We start from the raw sequence: 23,575 nt of genomic DNA, 5'->3' as shown, positions 1-23,575 counted from the left end.
TGTCAGAATCTAACCATGCTGGCACCCTGACCTTGAACTTCCAGCCTCCAGAACTCTTAAGAAATTTCAGCTTATAAGCAACCTAATCTATGGTACTTTGTTATAGCAGCTCCAGTTAAAACAGTATCCAAGTTTGGCTCAGGTGAAGATCTGGGCTGAAGAGAATCAGCGGAAGTCATTGAAGTGAAGTTTTGTTTAGGGCATATGTAAGACATGGTTAGAGGTGAAATTAGCAAGGGTCTGAGAGAAGGCTCTGAGGGGGGAAGAAAACCAAACCAGAGGAGCATAACGTGACAAGTGCAGTTTAGAGTCTCATAAAGTGTTCAACAGTGTAAAATACTATCACGTTTCAAAGTAAAATGAGCAGAGTATCCTCTGGACTTAAAAAAATTCAAGTTTCAGTCGAGTAACAGTGGCAAAAACTAGACTCATGAGTTTTGTGGTAAATTGTGAGCTATGATTCCTCAAAAGACAAATCAGGCAAGGAATTAGGTTTATAAGTGGGAAAGAGGGAAAGGGTTGAGGAAGATGATTTTTATTTTAAAAAAGGTTTCAGTTCAGTTCAGTCGCTCAGTCGTGTCCAACTCTTTGCGACCCCATGAATCACAGCACACCAGGCCTCCCTGTCCATCACCAACTCCCGGAGTTCACTCAAACTCATGTGCATCAAGTCGGTGATGCCATCCAGCCATCTCATCCTCTGTCGTCCCCCTTCTCCTCTTGCCCCGAATCCCTCCCAGCATCAGAGTCTTTTCCAGTGAGTCAACTCTTTACATGAGGTGGCCAAAGTACTGGAGTTTCAGCTTAGCATCATTCCTTCCACACCCAGGACTGATCTCCTTTAGAATGGACTGGTTGGATCTCCTTGCAGTCCAAGGGACTCTCAAGAGTTTTCTCCAACACCACAGTTCAAAAGCATCTATTCTTCAGTGCTCAGCTTTCTTCACAGTCCAACTCTCACATCCATACATGACCACAGGAAAAACCATACCCTTCACTAGACAGACCTTTGTTGGCAAAGTAATATCTCTGCTTTTGAATATGCTATCTAGGTTGGTCATAACTTTCCTTCCAAGGAGTAAGTGTCAATTTCATGGCTGCAGTCACCATCTGCAGTGATTTTGGAGCCCCCCAAAATAAAGTCAGCCACTGTTTCCACTGTTTCCCCATCTATTTGCCATGAAGTGATGGGACCAGATCTTCATTTTCTGAATGTTGAGCTTTAAGCCAACTTTTTCACTTTGGTCATGTTTAAAGAAATACAAGGACCCAATTAGAGAAACTGAAGTACTGGAGGAATGAGAAGGCTACATAAGAATCAGCTGGGGAGGCTTGCAAAGTTTAAGGTTTGGTTAGAGTTTAGGAATCTGTATTTAAGTTCCTGATGGGATTTTGATGCTCAAGACAATTTGGGAGCTAGCAGAATCATAAGAGCAACCTTTGTAAGATACTATATGCTTTTATGCTTTCTAAACAGGAGAGGGAGAACCTATAGAGGATGCAGGTACAGACAGATTTGGTGATGGATAGTTCAGAAGTAATCTGCTAACAGACTTGGGGAAGGTGAAGATTTAAGGAGACTACAGGTTTCAGATTGTTTTGAAGAATGGACAGGTTGCTAATGTAGAGGATTTAGTTGAGGATGATAATCACAAATTTATAGTGTCACCAGTCTATACCATTATGTTCTTTTCTGTGGCAGTTATCAGCAACCCAATTGTATTTAGATAAGGCAGACAGAGCTAAACTCATCTAAGATTCAGAGTTTGCCGCAAGTTATAAAAGTGACAGTAAGGCAAAGAAGTTTGGAGAACTGCCAAAAAATCTTTTTCCTTCACTTTAGAAGGATAATTTTGCAGGACACAGAATTCTATGTTGCTTTTACTCTAAACACTTTAAATATTTTATTCCATTTTCTTGCCTGAAGAGAAGCTGAAGAGAACTATGTATAGGTTTTTTTCACCTGGTTTCTCTCAGGATTTTTTTTCTTTGATTTTCTATAATTTTGAAACAGACCTAATTTGGACTTTACTCAATAAGGAGTGGGTGGCAAAACATAATCAATGATATACTCTAGGAAGACCAGAATCTAATCTAGGTAATCTAGAATCAAACCTTTATATTTACGGCCTAAACCAATGGGGTTCGAAAAGACTGCTGCTTTGAAGAGTGTACAGACTGTGGTTTCCTTTGTTTGGGATGAGGCTTAGGCATCACCCCAAGTTTTTTCAAAAGTACCCAGAGATGATTCTAATAGGCAACTACAGTTGAAAGGCAGTCATTGATCTGTAATTTATGTTGCTAAAGTAAGGCTCAAATCAGACAAGTAGACATATAATCTCAAAATTCTGAAAAAATCACCGGTAACAAACTAAGCTGACCCCATAAAACTACAGTCACACATTAATCACACCATTCTCATCACAAAAGAAAAACAGATTTTGAATATATACAATTTATTTAATAAATTAATATCATTCAAAATACAGTGCCAGAACATTATGCAGTTGAACATGCTAGTAATGTTTGTCATGAAGCACCTGTGCTCATGTTAGATTGGCGGCGGCCCGCTACTGCTAGTGGTTCCTGGGATTAATGCCAGAGCAGCACTAGTTATCTGCTCTTCTGCACCGCTAGTGCAGAGAATTCCTGAACAGTTCACCTTTCTAGTCCTACCCCCCCACACACAACAGGTTAAAAAAAACACACCCTGACAGCTAACAAATATCTATACACAATCACTCTACAGTAATGCTTATTAAATTAAGGTGTAATGACCTGGTTAACCCACTCTAAATCTTTAAGATGGAGAAATACAACAGCAGCAGGTAGTTATATGCATGAGCCAATGTTAATGTAATACAGAAAGTGGAGGCATTTACTGATTAAAGCTCCACACAGACCCGCACAATGAGGGACTAGCAATTCTTATTGCAAGCCCAGCAACTTAAGTCCACACCTGGTAAATGACCAGCTGATTGGAAGACCTGTATTCTAGATAGACAAGTATAAGTTAGTGAAAAGAGAGTACATGCACCTAATAGTATATAGTTAGACTGATCCTGCAGTCATACTTTCCCTGTGCAATACCATAAAATGGAAGATCTTCCTCAACTATAGGATTTAGACAACATTTCTATGCCAACATGGACACTAGTGTTAAGTGCAGCTCACTTAACTACACTGAAAAAAACTATATTCCAGGACTTCAAAACAGAAGCACGGGAATGAAATACATTTACCAAAATAGCCTCAGCACAATTTGTGATATACCACACTAGGAACAGGAAACTACTTTAATAAGTGAACTTTTGGAACTGTACATACACAGGGCTAACAATGTTAGATAATCCAGATTGTTATGCTCTCATGATACACATAAAAGTTTCTCAATTATTGGATAATCTATTTCATATTATGGAAGCATATCTTTAAGACTCACTGATATATATTATACTGATGCAAATATTAAGTAGGGCATAAAAATAAAATTTATCAAAGATAGACTTTTTTTTATGTACTCATATTCAGTCCTTCCATAGTCTCTCATTAAGCAAAGAAAATGACAAAGCAAACAGACGAAGCGTGCACTCCCTGAACTCCTGACTATACAGGCGGTAGCGCAACCATCTCTCCATCCATTTCAAACTCCTCTGTTCCATCCGGTGAAAAAAGGTAAGTTGGTGGTTTCCATGGAGATTCTTCAAGGCAAGACGGATACAGTTTCCCCACAGTGCATCGAAAATCTCTCCCTAGGTCCCAGAGTACACGTTCAGATATATGTTGCCGCAGAGACCACCGGTCAAGTTCCAGATCGTATTGGTAAGTGACGTATTTAGCTCTCTCATTTAAATGGGTTTCTCGCATAAACACACACAGAGAATTTGAGATTACAACAGCTCTCACACAGGGATCTGAGTACCTCTTAGCAGGGATGTTGGCTGCCATTTTCCACTCATTTTTATTCACATCATAGACTTCCACAGTTACTGAAGACCCATCTACAGTGCCAGAGGGGAGTCTTATGCCAGAATTAGTAGCAATGTGCAACCCTCCGATATAGAAAATTTTATCACCAAAAGCTGCAGCTGAGGCAAAAGACCTGCTCGTCTGTCTCATGGCCATTTCTACCCATGAATCAGACCTTGGAAAATAACAATACATGAGGTTCAGGGTCATCACATAAATGCAGTCATGAACTACAACTGCTGCACTCCACTGCCAAGCACAAGGCAAAGGGCTTACCATTGTCCATTCATCCTTCTCAGTGTCGTATCTTTCTACAGTCCTCCGATTAAGTTCTCCACCCACACTATCTCCTCCGATTGCATAGATATAGCCTTCACAGCAAACCAAAGATGGCTTTACGCGGACAAAAAGCATTGGGGTCTTTGGAAACCAGGTATTTTGCTGTGCATCAAACCAATAAAAGCAATTCACAGTTCTAAAGGCAGTCTGAAGTTTGCTTGTTTTACTGTGATTTGTTTTTGTGTTTTTCAGAGGAACTTGACCACCTGCTATATAGATGTCATTATCAGGTGTTACAACGGTCCCAACCTTATGTAAATCAGCTGGTGGGCTGCATAGCTTATAAACTTTTTCTGCTTGGGGGCTGTAACAGACTGAAGAGTAAAGACTACAAGGATTTTCTGAAGATGCTTCAATGAAAATCATCATCTCCTCTTTAGTCATTCCAAGTCTTGGTTTGAAAAACTTGGGCATGGACTTATACAGACCTTGAACAACTACTGACTTATCATTGGGTGGCAGACCTTGAAACCAAGCTCTCTGTGTTACTTCTGAAAGTGCATCAATTCTGATTTGGCTAAGAACTGAAGACAAATACTGCGATCGTGATTCTGTGTTGTACTCCAGCCACAGCATAGCAGCTTCACGAACTGTCTCCTCCTTTTCTACGTTTAAATTGTCACTACTGAGAATGTCTATCAGTAGATCATGTGACAGCTGCATGAAAGCTTCCTGATGATACACAGCCGTGAACTTGTGTTCCACCATCCTTTTAGCACTTTGTTTTAATTCCTCACAGCTGAACAGATCAGCAAAACTCAACAATCGCACACAATTCTCTGCATTTATTTTTTTAATTAAATATTCTCGACAACGTTGTAACACATCTTCCACCTAAAAATGGGGGGAAAACAAGGCTGATAAAGGCAAGCTAGACATTTGCTATGTAACACACAAGTATATTAATCAAATCCTTATACCGTAGTTTTATTTTTAGATACACTTTTGGGCTAAGAGATAGTGTCTTCCAGTAATTAAAAAAAACTACAAGACTGTGCAGGGGCTTTCCTGGTGGCTCAGATGGTAATGAATTCGTCTGCAATGCAGGAGACCTGGGTTCGATCTCTTGGTTGGAGAAGGGAATGGCTACCGGCTTCAGTATTCTGGCCTGGAGAATTCCACGGACAGAGGCGCCTGCCAGGCTACAGTCCATGGGGTCACAAAGAGTCAGATACGACTTAGGGACTTTCAAAATGTATTGTTTTGCATTTTTCTTCCTGTCTAGTGGCCTACTTAACTGCCCTATTTAGGAGTCAGTATAACATCAGACAGGCTCTTGGGGACTTCCCCAGTGTTTAAGACCCTGAGCTTCCACTGCAGAGGGTGTAGATTCAATCCCTGGTCAGGGAACTAAAATCCCATATCCCACATGCTACACACCAACAAGACCCCCCAATAAATGACTCTTAAAAACCTAAACAGCCTAAAGGTAAGGAAATTCATGCATAAGTTAAATACTTTTAGGCTTTAAAAAATATGTAACTGAGAAAATCAAGTAAGAACAATGTAAATCAGTATAGGAAATGATTATTGTTGAGAAGCAAGAATCTGGTTTTGTCAACGTGTATAAGATATTCATAAAAAAGCAGCAATACACAATGCCTAACAATAGTTATTTGCCTTTCTTACCTGGAGCACTAGGATAACCAATCAAAAGAAAACAGTGCAGTTGTAAATAATCTACATTTAACAACCCATCTTAGCCACTCAAAGTTTCCTAGATTTGTTTTCTCTCAAGACAAAACAGATCTCAGTTGAGTTACAAGTGCTACCTACTATATTTATTCCAGATCACAGTGATTAACTAGAAACAGTTTGTGATAAGAAGTCAAGTTGTTTGGATTCAAAACTTGGATAGGCCAGTCAACACTTGTATAATATTAGACAAGTAGCTTTCTTCTCTAAGCCTCAGCTTTCTCCTGCATAAAATGGGGAAATCCTTTAAGTGATTATTTTAGAATTAAATGAGAACTGATATATAGCATCAGTACAGTATCTGGCATATAAAAACAGTTCATGCAGTTAATAGTGAAAGCCATGTTGGCAGTCATAAAATGCCCCGTCCCAGACTTGCCATGGCAACCTTAGTCCTGGAGAAAGAGTCTGTGTTTGCATTGGGTAAGCATATGCCTAACGGTTTCATTAACATGATTAAAAAACAAAGGAAAGGTGTCACTATTTACAGTAACAGTGTTCTGAAACCCAAATTTCTTTAAATTTCTCAATTATTTAGCAATTCTAAAAATACCTGTTTTTAGTTCCTGGCTTTTAAAAAAAGTAATGAAATCATTTAAATTATAGAAGACAGTGCTTACAGTAGGCATTTCTCCCTTTTAGGTTTGGATTCAGGATATCAATGTCTTCCATTGTAAAGCACCAGGAAGCTACCATGGGCTTCAGTTTCCCCAGAATTACAGGTACGATAGGACACTGCACAATTGGGGGGCGGGGAGAAGAATACATACTAAAAAGGAGGAAAGCTACTTAAACTGGTGCTCAACCAATGTCACTGACGTTTATTCAGCACGCATTTATCCAGTACCCACTAGGTATCATCAACTATGCTACCAAAATTTAACCTTCAGTTTGATGATTCTCCCTTTGGAGAAACTTATTTCTGAAAATACAAAGAATTATTCCAAATAGGAAAAGAAATGAGAAAAATATATTTATTTAGCCACACCATACAGCATGTGGGATCTTAGTTTCCTGGCCAGGGATCAAACCTATGTCCCCTGCAGTGGAAGTGTGAATTCTTAACCAATGGACCACCAGAAGTCCTGGAAAATATTTTTATATGCCTCTTAAAATTTAAAAGAAACTCTGAAGGGTGAAAGTCCCTGTTGGTCCAGTGGTTAAGATTCTGCTTCCACAGCTGGGAGCATGGGTTTCAACCCTGGTTCAGGAACTAAGATTCCACAAGCCACATGGCATGGCCAAAAATAAATAAAAATGTTGAAGGGGAAACAAAGAGTGAGAGAGTGAAACAGTTTATCATATGTAAATATATCATCACTTTTTCTTTTAGTTTAATTCTTAATAGCTCAGTGTGTTCTCATGCTATTACAAATATCTGTTCGATAACTTCTGTTAAGAATCTTGACATTTTCCATGAAAAGTAATACCATCAAAAATTAGCATATCTAAGCTTTTAGCCAAAACACCAAAGCATTTAAATTTAGTAACACAGTTAAAAACTTAATTACTTAAGATCTAAATTCTGTGGTATACTAGGCAAAATATCAAACTATTATGAAATTTTCACCTGTCTTTTCAGTAAAGTTCCCATCATAAAACTAAGTTTACTAGATGATCAAATTCTATTGTTTTTCTTTTATACATTTTGAAAAGAGAAGAAAAACTTTACATTCTAAAATCTGTGATAAAATTACATAGCTATAATACATCACTGATAAAACAATGCTTCTTAAGAAAAATAAACTACAGTTAACACATACAACTGAGAGAAAAAACTGCTTACCTGCAGGAAGCAAGCTGTTTCATAAAGCTGTTCTACAGTGCTGTCATTTATTGCCAAGTTACCCGTGTATGTATAGGTTATTATTATCTGTAAGGTGGCTGAATCCACATTCCTCAGATGTATGTGTGTCTGTTTGCTTTCACTTAGTCCACTCATGAACATGGCCCTACAGTAAGGGTGGGAGGGGGAAACAAAAGTAGAGCTAAAAACAAACACCAAAACTAGACCACATAGAATGTTTATTTAGGGTATTTGCTGATGGACAACCTACAGGGAAAAATTTTTGAGGGAGGCAACAGAAAAGTATAATTCAGTGCCAAAGCTATACCAAACTTTTCTACTATGCCATTCTGAATGATAATATCAAAATTAATTTATTCCTTATACTCACACAATGGAATTTAGCAATGAAAGAAACTCTTTAATACGTACACAGACAAACCTTAAAATCATTATAGTCAGTGAAAGGCAGATACAAAAGACCACATACTATATGATTCCATTTATATGAAATATCCCCCAAAAGCAAATATACAGAGGCAGAAGGGAGAGTAGTAGTTACCTAGGGCCATGGGTAAAAAAGGTGAGTGTGCATAAAGTGACGGAAATATTTCAAATTAGATTGTAGAGATGGTTGTATAGCTCTTTAAATATACTGAAATACTTAATTGTATGTAAATTAGCTCTCAACAAAGCTGTTAAAATTTCAACTTACTCAAATGATTTCCTAAAAATATGCAGGACAGTTTCCTAAAAATTTATTACATGCAGGAAAATATGCTGTAAAGGCAATTATGTTATGAAGAATACAAACTAAAATGTCCACATATAGGGAAGAGATGAAAAAAAAATGCAAAGAGTATTACTGAACATATAGAAAAGCCTATAGTGATCTAAAGTGTGGTATCACAACAACTAGCCTGGGCACCTCAAGGACAAGATTAGAAACGCTTTAAAGTGGATGAAGTAGTCAGTCAGGGTAGAATATAAGAACTTTTTTGGGGGGGGAGACTGCTGAACCTAAGAGGTTCAGGCATTTAGATCACAGAAGGCTTACATGAGACCCAAGAGGGAATTCCCTGGCGGTTCAGTGGTTAGGACCCAGTGCTTTCACTGCTTGGGCTTGGGTTCAATCCTGCATCGGGGGTAAGATCACGCAAGCCCAACAGCAGAGCCAAAACTTTTTACTGAACTTCCTTGTAGATAATGAAGAATGCTGAAGGTTCTGAGCATGGATTCACTAGCATAATAAAACATATTCTAGAATGAATACTCTGTACTGACAGATCTCAAAAGACAAAGGCTGGAGGCCAGAAAACTGCTTTTTAGGCTACTGTTAATAATCTATGTTAGAAGTAAGAACTATCTGACTGAGGATGGCAGAAATGGATACAAAAACTTTTACAAAAAACCCAACAAGATCAGGTGCTTTTCTGAACATTGGCAGTAAGAATAGGGAGTAGATTGTTGTTTTTTAGTTGCTAAGTTGTGTCTGACTCTTTGCAACCCTGTGGAATGCAGCATGCCAGGCTCCTCTGTCCTCAACTATCTCCCAGAATTTGCTCCAATTCATGTTCATTGAGTGGGTGATGCTATCTAACCATCTTGTTCTTTGCTGCTCCTTTCTTAGATAGGAAAAGAATCAAAGCTAGCTCTTTATTTTCAAGTAAATGCCTGAAAAAAAATAGTGTTAACCATTGAGAGGAAAATTGTAAGATGGAGGAAAAAAGTTAATCTTGTAAAAAAAGCTGAGTTAAATTTTAGATATGTTTAACTGAAGGTGTGGGCAGCTGAGTCAAATAGAAATAATACAATAACCAATTAAGTATTTAATATTACTGAAACTATGAAGAAGGTCAGGTATTAATGCAATAGACTGTGAATTACCTACAAAATGTCATGTGTTAAAGCAAAGTTAAGTTACATGAGAGAGACGAAAAAACTAAAAGAAAAACCCACCCAGATTCCCAATGACCAACCTGAGGTAGAATTCTATTAGAAGAAAAAGTAAGAATGACAAAAGGTTGAGAAACATTCATCAGAGAAATAAGAACAAGCCAGTCAGTATAATTCTACTCTGGGCAAGGGAAGCAGGGTGTCAAAAACTAGAGCCTCAAGGGTAACAAATGTAGCGAAAGTAATTCCGAAAGCACTGGTGATTTCTGGTATAGCTCACAAGGAGCAGTAAGAACAGCAGCTAACTTGAGGCAGTTAGGAAATGGAAAAGTGGCAGTTAGGGAATGGAAAAAGGGAATGAAAACATCAATCAGGGTGTTTGAAAACTGCCTCCCAAAGAATACAGAATGGCCATAAATAAACCTAATCAAAGTAAAGGAGAACAGGATTTATTCTCGAAAAATATCCAAGATGTAACAAGAAAACACTAAGAAAAGCACCCAAGACTACTGGTGTCACTTGTGTCACAAGTCACTTCTCTCACATGGGCGATAAGCAAAAGCAACCTGAAAGAGAATTACAAGAGAGCTGAGCAAAAATGGAAGATTTAGGGCTCATGTGCTTTTTCTCTGTTCCAATAGAAGGTAGTTAACTTTGGAAGAGGAAGTAGGGCAAGAGAACAGCTGACTATACAGATGACACTGAGACTGGTTATTCCAGGCTATAGTTTAAGACACCAGAATAATGGACTTCTGTGAAGGATCTATGCTTCCCAAAGACGAAAGACACTAGGGGAAGCTGAGCCAACTTGATCATAAAAATCTAAAACAGGCTTTTCAAAGAAAGAATAAATGCTGAATTGCATAATATTATAGCAGGCTGAATTACCATGGTGAGAGAGGTGCTGAGTAATTCTCAAGTAATCCCTTTCACTTGGCATCTACTGTATATGTTACTAAGAAGTAGAAACTATTACTTCAGAGGTTCTTGGGATTTTAAAAGTTTTTTTTGATTCTTGGTGGAATGAAACTGGTAAACTGCAAAAGAATGTACCTAGTTCAAAGGACAAAATTTCTCATAGGAAATTTCTAATGGTTAAATTGATAGTGATATATGTAAGGATACTGAAATCTACAAAGTTGAAAGCAGAATCCAGCTGAAAAAACCTGGGAAAAGATCAAGTTATTATTGTGGGAATATATAATAACTATCTAGTCCAGAGAAAAGTTATATATAGGAGGAAAAATTAATATATGTGGTTTGGTCTTGTGGATTATGAAATTGGCCCAGACAGAGGATTGTAAAGATGGATGGATTTAATCCCAAACATGGGCAGAACTATTCTTTCTACTGTTACTTCAAATCCCTATTATCTGATTTGCTTTAGGGAGAATATATTCTCTTAGAACACCAAAGATGCTAAAGAAGGGAACTAACTAGTGATAATAACAGCAGCCTTAAAGAGATTGTGTTGCTTTTTAAATTGTGATACTAATGAAATATTTAAACTTTTTATTTAGCCTTCCAGGAAGCCAATTCCAACCCAGTTAGTTAAAAGATAAAAGAATAACCTCATGGCTAGAGAATTTAGAGAACAGTGTGTTATCTATACAATGAAAAATAAAGTTAACAAGGAAGAAAAAAAGGTAAGACACCTAACCTGTAATTGCATGTGTTACCTTCCTGATAAAGATGACAATTAAGCAAAAAGAATTTCTGAACAGGTTTAAAAGTTACACAAGACAACTACTAAGGTAATAACCACAAAAGAGTCTATGATTACAAATACCAATCTGGAAATCCACAAGTCATAAAGCTTTCCAATAAAGAATAATCAATTCATAATTAACAGCCATTAAAAAGAGAGAACTAATGGACCTAGGTTTGACTGAATCTGTAACTCTGAATTCCTGACACTATCTACTAAGCCAACGGAGATGAAAAAACAAAAACAATCCTGACAATCACAATCATCTGGGAAGCTCTTAAAATACCCAAATCCTGAAACTCTAACTCGGACCCACTGAGTTAGACCCAGAAGAATCGTAACTTCTGGGTTTGAAATCCAAGAATCTCTATCTGTAGAAACACGAGAGGATTCTAAGGATCCTCTCTAGGTCTATTAGGTTTTCTAGAATCACTGTTTGCAAATATGCTAAGTTTTCTATGATAAAAATAGTTTCAATGTCTGAAACTATGAAATATCCACAGTTAAACCTGAAAAAACGGCAGGCACAGCAAAGCAACTGACAAGGCAATCTGGGCCTAAGCTTCTATCATCATGAGACGTGTTATACTGGGGAATATGGAGTTTCTACACCTTCCTCTATGTTAGCCTTGAAAAGATTATACCTGTCCTGTCTATAGCTGCCACTAAAAAGCAGCATAAAGTAAGTTTCATTGATGAACGCCACTTAAGCCAGCTAAGATTTGTTGTATGAATATACCAGTCCACATTTAATTCATCTTTATTCATTCTGTCCCTTTCAAATATTAAGATTCAACCTAAGGGCAGTGACCAAACATAAGAATTTCTATGCCTTAATTCTATTCCTCCCACGAAATACGTAACAAAGGAAAACCTACCTTAAAAAGATTAAAAGTTGTAAAAAGTCATAGAAATGTAAAGTTCTATTTATAATTAGCAAACAATTAAATCAACTTCTAAATTCTGAGGCACAGAGAACAACATTATCAGTTATTAACTATTTCAATCTGGGAAGAAGTCTGATAAGGCTAAAAAGATATCACAAATGATCAAAGTAACCAACAGTGAGCAAAAAATTCATTTTTTCAAAGGAAATAAAAGTCCTTTAAAAAGTAATAATAATAAAAAATAGTTTTTAAAACAGTCCTTAATACATCTAAACACTACCAATTATCTTCTAGAAGTTATTATCAAGTATACAGTAACTCTTAAATTCATAACATTTTAAAATCTTATGAGTAAGTGAAAATTACACCATTCATTTTCCTTTCTCTTTCAATGAAAAAAACAGTACTGTATTCTGAACCTTCTTGCTTCCGCATCACTAAACTTAACCTTAATTTCAAATTTCTTGTATTTAATCTTTGTAAAACCTTCCCTTGCCTGTCCCTTATTTACACACACAAGGAGGTGACTGGCAAGCAATTTATCACCCAAATAGAAAATTTAGGCAAAACATTAAGACATCTAATTTTTTAAATTTTAAATAGTGTTTCAAATAATTTCTATCAAAAGATTAAAACAAGGTAACATTCTGCACTTGAAATTACAAACTAACCAAGATTAAAAGTACTTACCTAAAATAAGAGCTACATGTTGCAAGAACCATCTTATGACAAGGGAATTCAGTGCCCTCAACAATTAACACTATGTCAGTAAACAACTGCTGTTCATAAAACAATTTTAACTGCTCCAACAAGGACACAGCATATTCAGTATTGATCTGCTTCTCCTCTTGAGTGGACATGACTGTATTCCATTAATATCTCCAGGAACAGATTAGAATAAAGTCAGTCTTACTGATGGAAGGTCAAGTGAATGCTTCAGAAATAAAAAAAGGAGAAACTCTGCTTGCTGATATCTGCAGCATTCAGAACCAAGACTGACACACTCACTAATGAATAGTATCTTGCTATAGGCTTAGAATCACTACTAGGTCATCCTGTGTTAATTAGGTTCTTCAGAGTTTTTCAACACAGTCTGCACACATCTTGCTCAAATTTGCAACTGTTGTTCATCTCAAAAGAGAGTAACACACGAGGTAGATTTTGTGGCAACATCCCATGTTTGGTGGATCCTCTGGAGTAACTAAAAAAAAAAAATAAATATACATCAGTCAGAGTATCTAGGCCAGTACATTTTTAGAATACAATCTTTAAGCAGACTTACATATGAATTACATTTTTTTGAAGTTCAACTTTAGACATTACCATAAAAATAAAACATGAGAAAAGGAATACTTTAAAAGTTTATTACATTTGTAGTTTTATCTTTTTGACGTCTATAAAAAATTTAAACATTTCAGAAAGTAAAGAACCTATCAATATGCATAATTTATGAAGTTCTTTAAAAACAGAAACATACAATATGACAAAATAGAGAAATATATTACTACATGAAGACTTCATATTATACAAATATACATGTTCTCAAAATGTGTAAATTTAAAATTTTCAGGAGATTAAAGTCCAATTTTTAGACAATTCATCTGGAAGAATTCCCCAAAATTGCCAAGATATCTGAGTGAAAGGGAGGCAAGTCTTTCCTCATGACTTATCAAATATTAAAATATATTAACAGTTCTACAATAAAGGCAAGTAAATAAAACCCAAGTAAATATAATACACTCAAGTTAAAAGAAAAGGTATTAGATATGATAAAGAAGTCTTCAAAGTAGAAGACTGGTTATTCCAACAAATAACACTGGACACCCCCAGGAGGAAAAAACAAAATCCAATACCATTCATCAAAGAAATTCCAGCTGCATTAAAGTTTAATTTTAAAATACTATTTGGAAATAAGTATTTATAACGTATGGCAGGAGAAGGCAATGGCACCCCATTCCAGTACTCTTGCCTGGAAAATCCCATGGACGGAGGAGCCTGGTAGGCTGCAGTCCATGGGGTTGTGAAGAGTCGGACACAGCTGAGCAACTTCACTTTCACTTTTCACTTTCATGCACTGGAGAAGGAAATGGCAACCCACTCCAGTATTCTTGCCTGGAGAATCCCAGCGACAGGGAAGCCTGGTGAGCAGCCATCTATGGGGTCGCACAGAGTCGGACACGACTGAAGTGACTTAGCAGCAGCAACATATGGCAAATGAATTACAAATAAGGAAAAAGAATGTATAATATAGAGTACTAATAATAGTTAAAAAACTATCACCTGTTTCCTAATTAGATGATTCTTAGTTCCATAATCAGAAAGTGCTATTGACATGAAAACTATAAAACTATTTGACTATCATTTGGAACTACAACAATTTTTTCTCACAAAAATATCATCCATCTCTCAAAGAGGTCACATTGTACTTCGGGCCAACCTATACTATTACATAAACTGCTAACCTGATGTAGACTGTCAAATTTCCAGCCAAGTAAAATATAAGGAAGTAACTAAAACAGGTGCAAAGCCAGAGACTTTAGGTCATTTAAGGTAATGACTTTGCTCTTCCAGATCTGAAAGTTACCCTATAAATCTAAGTTTACTGCATAACCTCTAAGGCTAACGATACCTAAAATCACTGGCTATTTTCATATATTAATAATGCAGCAAGGCCCAGTGTTAGTGAGGGTGTTAGAAATGAGCATTTTTACACAGGAGTGTAAGTTGATACATATCTCCAAGCCCTTAATCAAAACTCTTAGAGCCAGCTATGTTCTGGAATTTAGGATCTCTCAAATCTTATAAAGGTAATGTGGTATATATATCATGTACTACAAGCAGTCTGGGAGAGAACTCCATAACTGAACATCTTATTTTCACTGAGGGAAATGTGAATAGTATGAAAAATAATACTATAGAGTCTCATTACTTCAGATCAAGTTTTACAAAACGAAAATTTTAACTTGATATTAAGAGCTTTTTGAATTTCAGAACTGCAAAGGAAGTATTACAGAAGATGTAATATTTGGCACTGTAAATGCTTATTATCTCAATCTTTCAATTCTGCCTCTTAAAAATTTATCTGACAGAAATGTATATATTGACAGGCTAAAATTCCTAACCCCAGCTGTAGGACCCCAAATTGTCCCCATCCATGTTTAAACCAGGTGATAGGAGCTGCTGGCCATGGCCAGGATGGATTTAGATGACACGCTACACTCCAGAATTCCTTGCAGGGTAGCTGTACAAGTTCTCTCTGATTATTTCTCTAAGACTTCATACTCTCTGAACCTGATTTTTTTTGCAGTTCCTTTTTTGAGCCCCATTTATGTATGTCTCCATTTTTTTAGATTTGATTTCTTTTTTTCATATTCATGATACTGTATTAAAACAATACTAGTCTGGTTTTAGAAAATTACACGGTGAGCCAACTTTATACAATCTTATTGTCACTGCTTTATACACCCCCTATTTCCATCCCTCCCTTTGAAATCTAGGGTACACTGTCTTCCTAACAATTTTTATTTAAGATATCTCAACATTAAAATAGGTAGCAAAAGTCATTCAGACATATAAATTTAATAATTTACACAGATCAGTATCTAGTACAATTCAAAATAAAACTAAGTGTTGCTTTTCTGAGAACATAAGAGTTCAAAATGTATTAACTGAAAATGTAAAAAATGGCAGTTTAAGATGGCCAACAAATAACCTTCAAAAGGCCCTTAAAATCAATATACTACACGCTCTGAAACATTTCACAAAGTCTGAACTATCCTACTTAATAACCAAAGATTGGACACATTTTACAAACTTCCCCTTAATTCCCAGGTATCAATGAAACTGTTTACTTAATTTTCAATCATAAATTAATGGCTACTTAAATTTAACTCCACAAATGTTTTTTGGGTATTTACTAAGTGCTGGTCATTGTACTGAAAGTACTCAGACTGAGAGCTGCTAACCGTGAGAGCCCCAAGACACCAAGTGCATTTACTCTTACTACAGCCAAAACATGTCTATCATTTTAAGAGTGTCTTTAGTCTGGACAAACTCAAATCTACAGGCAGGCAAAAGAATAAAATCTAGCTGTCATGATCTTTCATTTCCAAACTTTTGATAGAGAAGTAATACAAGAAATTTTATCCTTTACCATAAGAAAAACTGTAGCACAAGTAAAATGAGCAAAGGAGGCAGCTGGCATTTGTCCCCCTGTTAACAGTGGTCACACGCAGAGGAAAGAAACATTTACTGAAGACTTACTTAAACCTTCTAAATTTTGTTAACATATGCAATGATTACTTAATTAAAAAACTCAAACTTTCAAAAGGTATACTACTTTCTTTTCTCATCATAAAGACAAAATATTTTAGGATTTGTAAGCAGAGTCTTTGTCTCAAATGCTAAAGCTGCTGCAGTCTGAAAACAGCGAAAGTCAACACATAAAGGAACGGACATGATTCAACAAATGTTCTCTACAAAAACGGACTACAGGATAAATGTACCAATCTCTCTTTTAGGCTGCTTCTTGATCAAATATTAAGAATTTTTTTAAAAGGTGGTAACAAAAATACACACTTCAAGATATTTTCCCCAGAAGAATGTTTCCCCTTCAAGTCATAAAAACAAGGAAAAAGCACAAACCTTAAATGCTTGAAAGTTGAATTAAATATAATTCTTAATCTAACCTGTCTGTATTCCACCTTTCAACTGAAATATTTTAACATCTCGTACCTAGTCACACAACCACTTTCCCTACTTACTACAGGCTCAGTCAACTTTTGAAACACTTTTTAAAAATCCAGTGAGTATCCTTTATTTAGGTTAGAAAAAAAGGACTTTTCTAATCTGCTGAAAGAAACCCACAATGAGGAAAAAAAAAACTATTTTAGAGTCAAAAACACTTAAATTTCTTTCTTTTTTAAAAAAAATCAACTACATCATTTCTGGAGAAGGAAATGGCAACCCACTCCAGTAATCTTGCCTGGAAAATCCCATGGACAGAGGAGTCCGGCAGGCTATAGTACCAAAGGTAGCAAAGAGTCGGACACAACTGAAGGGACTTAGTAGGCACAACTTATTTATATATATTTGAAATACAGAAGATGTGTACAAAACAATTCTGTGGAAAGACATCCAATGAACACGTGGATTCAGCAGATGAACCGATGGCCAAAGGCTAGGAATCCACTATCAGTTGCCACATTTCCAGGTATCAGGCACCTTAAGATGAATAGAAAGGTCCTATAATTTAAAGGTAGTTGTCAGGACATACTTCACAGTGAGAAAAGCCAACTAGAAAAAACATTTAATAGAAGTCATACAAACACAGTATAATGACATTCAGAATCTAACAAAGTAAAATGTACTCTGGCATAAAAAGTATGCATATTCTTATTTCTTTTTCTAAGTTCTTGGCTAAATTCGGTATTTTGACTGACCTATTTGATACCAGTGGATAATAACAATGAATAAGGTTAGAATGCTATATACAGGATGATATCCTTTCTTCTACTTTTCACCAACTTTCTGCAAGTAAGTAGAGAACAAAGACCAACTTATGTTTTAATCTAAAAGCTTCCTATTAAGAGTAGAATTGCAACTGAGGAAAAAAAGCAAAAACTTGGATTCTAACATTTTCTCTAGGCTACCCAAGTCTCCAAGGTTCTACTGAGTGAATTTTGCCACACAAGAGAGTTTCAGAGCATTCTGTTATTAAATGGTCATCAGGATTAAATCAGTCAACAATCCACAGCAATACACACAATTCTACTTAAAAATCTGAAATACCTCTTATAGAAAGTTGTTTCAATACTTGTTTTCCTCCCTTGCATAATCAATGTGACTATAAATTTTGTAGGGGAAGCAAATGTATCTAACTTCACTTTGAAATCTAGTTTTCATTCCCACAAGTGTGTCATTTATAGTACCTTTCCACAGAATAGCTACAGAAACATAATGAAAGTGAAGTGAAGTCACTCAGTCGTGTCCGACTCTTTGCGACCCCTTAGACTGTAGCCTACCAGGTTCCTCTGTCCATGGGATTTTCCAGGCAATAGTCCTGGAGTGGATTGCCATTTCCTTCTCCAGGGGATCTTCCCAACCCAGGGCTCGAACCCAGGTCTCCCGAGTTGTAGACAGACGCTTTACTGTCTGAGCCACCAAGGAAGTCCCAACAGAAACATAAACAGATACAAAACAAGTTTTCCCAATGTTATACAGACAAGATCTGGAGGATAAAGAATAAAGGATTGAATAACTACTGAATGTGAAAATGAGACTGATTAACAATTAACTGAGCTGTACGTGTGAAACCAGGAAGGATAAAAAGATAGGGTTGTTGTCCAGTCACTAAGTTGTGTCTTCCTCTTTTGAGACCCTATAGATTGTAGCCTGCTAGGCTCTTGTCCATGGGATTTCCCAGGCAAGAATACAGGAGTGGGCTGCCATTTCCTTTTCCAGGTGAAAAAACGGAGGAGGTTGCAAACAGCGACTGCACAAAAACTACACAGTAATGACTGAAACAGTGATAAAGAGGAAGAGCAGTGGACTACAGGTCATCACCTGTATGCAGCACTTTCAAGTTGTATATTATTAACTTAGGTGATGCTCTAACTTCCAGTGCTACAAATGTCAATATAGAAGATCTAAACTTGTTAGAAAAAGTCCAAGGCTAGTCTAATGTCAAGTATTGCCAAAAAATTAGAGCATGGACTGTGGAGCCAAATTACTTAGGTTGAAATCCCAACTCTGCAACTTACTAGTTGTGTGACCTTTCGTAAGTTATTTCCTTTTTGTGCTGTAGTATGCTCATCTGTAAAGTGCGGGATAAAAACAGAATTCTTCTCAACTGGATTAAGGATTAAATGAGCTCTATGGAGAGTTTGAAGCAGTGCCTGACACACAGAACTACTACTCTGTGCAAAAAAATAATTTGTAATTATTTTACTTAACACACTCACTTACTGGTCAAGCTTTTTGTAGTACCTTCCCACCTTCTCAACCTTCATACCTACACAGGTCTGAGTCCTAATTACAAGGTTTCAACACTCAAACACAGTTCTCTTTTTGCCTTGGGTTAATACCATTTTAGATAAGAAAATTTTTTTCAAAGATTTTAGGGAGTATTTTTGATGGTACAAATCATGAAACATACCAGTACAACAAAGACTAACCTTGAGAAGGCTGATGCCTGTGCAAAAAAACTAAGTGATAGCCAGGAAGGCACCAGTCATAGAACAAGCCTTTCTTTTTTTTTTTTTTAACCCACTCCAGTACTCTTGCCTGGGAAATTCCACCGACAGAGGACAAGCCTTTCTTCATTTCAGTGAAAAGATAGGTTTCTCCTTCAGGGAGGACAATATATTGGTGCTAGAAAGAGTTTGCTTTCAAGTTATCAAAACAACCCTGACAGTTGGGAATGTTTGGAAAACCACTTCATCTTCAGATTGACTGTCAACTACTACACAAACAGAATTTTCTGGAATTGTGACAAACATCAATTAAAAAACAAACACCCTGACTTTTAAAGAATGTGTGAGTTTGAGAAATTTCAGTACAGCTTCCTCTACTCTAATCAAGTTTAGAACCTAGGTCTACTCCTTCTTGACCCCTTTTCCAACGAGTGTGAAAAGACTACCTGACTCCATCAAGTTAATTATGCTCAGTATCCCAAGTAAATTCAGGTCACAAGAATAGGCTTCTGTTCTACGTTATGATCAGTAAGTTATCTCACTTTAAAAAAATTAAACAACAACATAAAGGAAACACCATTTGTGATAGAATAATTATGACTGTAGTATGTCCTTTTATTTTGGTTATCACTTTTCTTTTTTCCCCTCAGCTCTGCAGACTTAAGAAAGCTGAAGAAATATAAAGTAAAACTGACCTTAACTTTTTCAATAGGATTTCATTTTTCACCAAATCAGTGATTGTTTTCAATCACAATAACAAAACTATTTCCCAGATATTAAATATATTCATGAGGTCATTAAGGGCACAATCACTTAACAATTATGGCTACTTAAGTTTCTCAGTTCCTTAAAAAAAATAAAAAGGGTAAACTGAGGAATACCTAGAATCCCCTGCCAACCATGGAACCTATTTACACGTTACCACTTGTCAGAAGAATGGGAGGGAGTGGAGCTGAGGGGAAAAAAAAAAGGGAAGAATTGAAAAAGTATCTCTCATTAAATGATAACATTTTCTCAGAGTCTCCTACTATAATCCCTCCTTCCCACCCAGAAGAATCTAGGTGCTGAAAAATCCTGGCAAGTGAACAGGGAGTAAGCTTCACATATTTAAAAAGTTACTTGAAAACAACCTATCATTTTTAATACCCTGAGTAACTTGAACATAACCTGCTCTATTCAAACTCTACAAAACTGAAAATGATTAAGACTAAGATATAATGAAGGACTTTGGTATTTTCATTCATATCTTTTATGACATCAGGACCAATCCTTTTTCCTGCTCTTAGAAATACGAGCAAGAAGAAAAACAACTCTTTTCTAAGTAAATGAGTAAAATCTTTGGGAAAACCAAATAATCTTTTGCCTTTTATGACTGCATTCAAATTTCTATAAATTTACCATTCACTTTAAACACATTCAGTGTTCAATGTTTGGATGTTATGAAATAGCTAATTATTCCCATTAACTAGGAGAAAGAAAATGTGTGGAGGAGCGTGGACTGAAGCACTGACACCTCTATTCCCAACCACCCCCTTAAGCGTCCTGTGAATAACCAAAGCTAGCTGATTCTGCCGTAATGCTTAGGAGAGCAAAAAGGAAAGAAGAGTTACAGCACTTAAAACTCTTCCGACAAAGAGCTGTCTGTAGAGAAAAAACAACCATGTAGAAAAGCATCAACTATAAACCAAGCTCAACAGGAATGCCACAGCCCTGGTACTATTTACTGAGGACAACAACCTCGAGAATTTCAGGCCCAATCTAAAGGGGCTTCAATAAGCACTAGACCAACAAAAGATCAAAGTAAAGAAGTAATCTTAATATGAGCAAAATTCCACATCATCAAGGCTGGAAAACAACTGACTGGTTAGACTTTTCAATTTACTTTCGGTCAGAAAAAGTCCTTCTTAGGGGGGGGGGAAAAAAAAAGGAAAAAAATCCTAACCTAAGGTTAACTAAAGTAAGCCACTCACAATTTCGAGATTTTAAGTTCATACGACTCAAACTCAGGCAAAAATTCACAACACAGCGGGAAGCAAAACCAACCAACCAACCCACCTTACTTTAAAATAGAGAACCACTGTTAATTCCACTTTGATTAGTGGTCTCAATCGAAAAAATAAAAAATAACTGTAGTCAGAGTACACTGCTGGTAGGGTTGTTTCTAAATGCCTGAATGCTAAGTGAGCCAGACGTACAGATTCATGTTATCAACAACACGTGACGTCCTGTACCCTACGTTTTTACAACGCTGATACTTTAGCTAGATATTTCACAGAAACATACCCTTTCACAGGTAATTTTACATTTTCGATTCTTTTTCTATTTTCATTTTGACGGGGTCATCCGTGGCATCGAACAACTCTAGAGATTTCTGAGTGGTATATTATTCTCCCTTTGAAGTAGTAGAAAGTGAGCTTTGATTAATAAACCAAGGGAAATAAAAGAGCCGTTAACTCAAAATAACCGCTCCACATCGGGATAGTCTACTCCACGGCTTAATTCACAGGGAGAGAAAAGTGGTCGAGTTCAAATAACTTAAGAGATTTCAGTCTAAAGTAAATACGTACACAATTTTCCGTTTCAAAGGGCAGCTTCTGCTTTCTTTTTAAAATCATCAGTGGACCCACAATGGGACCTCTGTTAATCTAGACATCTCTTGGTTACTTAAGAAGTACCGGACAAGGAAAAAACGCAGGGCTTGCCCTCCTACTGCCCAGCGTCTCGCGAACACGTCGCGAGTAGTCAAGGGAAACAGCTTGATTTTGGCAACGCGGGCTCCAGCCGGGGCCAGGGCGCCGCCCGGGAGACCCGCGGCCGGAAACGCCCCCGCGAGCGACTCGCTCGGCCGCCCCTGCCCCAAGCACCGGCCGGACGCCGGGCCGCAGCGGGGCCGCCGCCGGGTGTGGACAGAGGCGCCGGCCGCCCGCGCCCATCCCCCGCCCGCGGCGGAAACGTCTCCGGTTTGAAAGATGCCGCCGCAGCCGCCCCCTGCCCGCCGAGCCACAAAGGGCCGAACCCCCTCCAGCCGCGGCCCTCCTTCCCTAGCTCTCCACAGGTCGCCCCCGGGTCCCCCGCCCGGAGCTGGAGACGCCTGCTCACCCGAGTCTCTCCGTCCTGAGGGCTGGGGTCCAGTGCGGCCGGCGGCCCCGAAGACGCTGGGCCCCAGGAGCGCGGCGGCGGGGGCGTGGCCCTCCCGCGGCGGCTAGGGCCGGGGTCTCGCCTCCGCCTCCCTAAGAGGAAGGCTGGCGCCGCCGCCTCCCCTTCCTTCCGGTTTCCCCTCGCGCCCTCCTTCGGCCGCTCAGTCCTGAGCGGAAAACTGCGTCCTCTTTGGGCGCCGCCGCACGCTCCTCTGGGCCCGACCACCGCCAGACTCCTCCCCCGGGAGCCGCGCCGCCCGCCCTCGCCGCCTCGTCAGCCCCGGGGCCGCGAGACGCCTGACTTGCCGCTCCCACCCCGCCCCTGCGGCGCGCTCTCGCCCTCTTGGCGGGCCCCTTTCGAGACCCGGGGACGCGCGGACAGCGGACCGTGGGCCAGCCTTCTCCAGGTTTCTTTTCCCGCCGCGCGCGCCCAGGCGCGCGCCCAGCGGCACAAACGTCAGTTTCGCAGTTTCCCGGGTTCTTGGGACCACCCCCCCCAACCCCGCCCGCCCTTACCCTCGCTTCCCCCGCCCTTTTCCTTTGCTAGATCCCACCGGAAAGCCAAAACAATTGGGTCCGCGCAGGCGCGTGGAGGAAGCGGAAAGAGCAGGAAGGGCGGGGAAGGCGCGAGGTGACGGGGAAACGCTTTCGAAGGGGTTTCCCTGGGAAGGTCAGCGGAGAGTCCGTGGAGGGCGCGTGCGCGGCGGAGGGGTCGCTCCCCGAGGAGCGCGGGTGTGGGGCGCCAGGGGGTGCGGATAAGGGAGGCTTCAGGCCTAGCCTGGTGAAAAGAGGGCACAGAGAAACTCAGTGCTGGGAAATGCGGACAGCCAAGCACCAAGTTCTGTGCTGTAGACTGATTTTTTTCCCCCTCTCGAAATACAGAAATTTGCAGGCTGAGTCCGGGAGTGGGAACAAGGTGGACTAGACAACACCAGACCAGGGAAGAAAGACGCTGGGAGGCTGAG

General features: G+C 38.6%; 1 protein-coding gene across 2 annotated transcripts; it reads right to left on the bottom strand.

Moving 5' to 3' along the window:
- Positions 1-1,960: 1,960 nt before the first annotated feature.
- Positions 1,961-23,194, bottom strand: KBTBD2 (kelch repeat and BTB domain containing 2). 2 transcript variants are annotated; one of them, XM_040259674.1, is made up of 4 exons: positions 23,127-23,194; positions 12,971-13,481; positions 7,790-7,955; positions 1,961-5,142 (listed from the first exon to the last, which is right to left on the bottom strand). In XM_040259674.1, exons 2-4 carry the CDS (start codon positions 13,138-13,140, stop codon positions 3,607-3,609), a joined length of 1,872 nt encoding a protein of 623 aa, XP_040115608.1. In that variant the 5' UTR covers positions 13,141-13,481; positions 23,127-23,194; the 3' UTR covers positions 1,961-3,606. The 2 variants fall into 2 exon arrangements, with proteins under 2 accessions (XP_040115608.1, XP_040115607.1); XM_040259673.1 differs by lacking the exon at positions 23,127-23,194 and adding an exon at positions 22,573-22,819.
- Positions 23,195-23,575: the final 381 nt, after the last annotated feature.

This window comes from Oryx dammah, unplaced genomic scaffold, assembly GCF_014754425.2.
Source record: "Oryx dammah isolate SB20612 unplaced genomic scaffold, SCBI_Odam_1.1 HiC_scaffold_18, whole genome shotgun sequence".
In the NCBI taxonomy this organism is placed as follows: domain Eukaryota; kingdom Metazoa; phylum Chordata; class Mammalia; order Artiodactyla; family Bovidae; genus Oryx; species Oryx dammah.
Note: the sequence above shows the minus strand (reverse complement) of the source record. Positions and strands in the feature narration are given on the sequence as shown.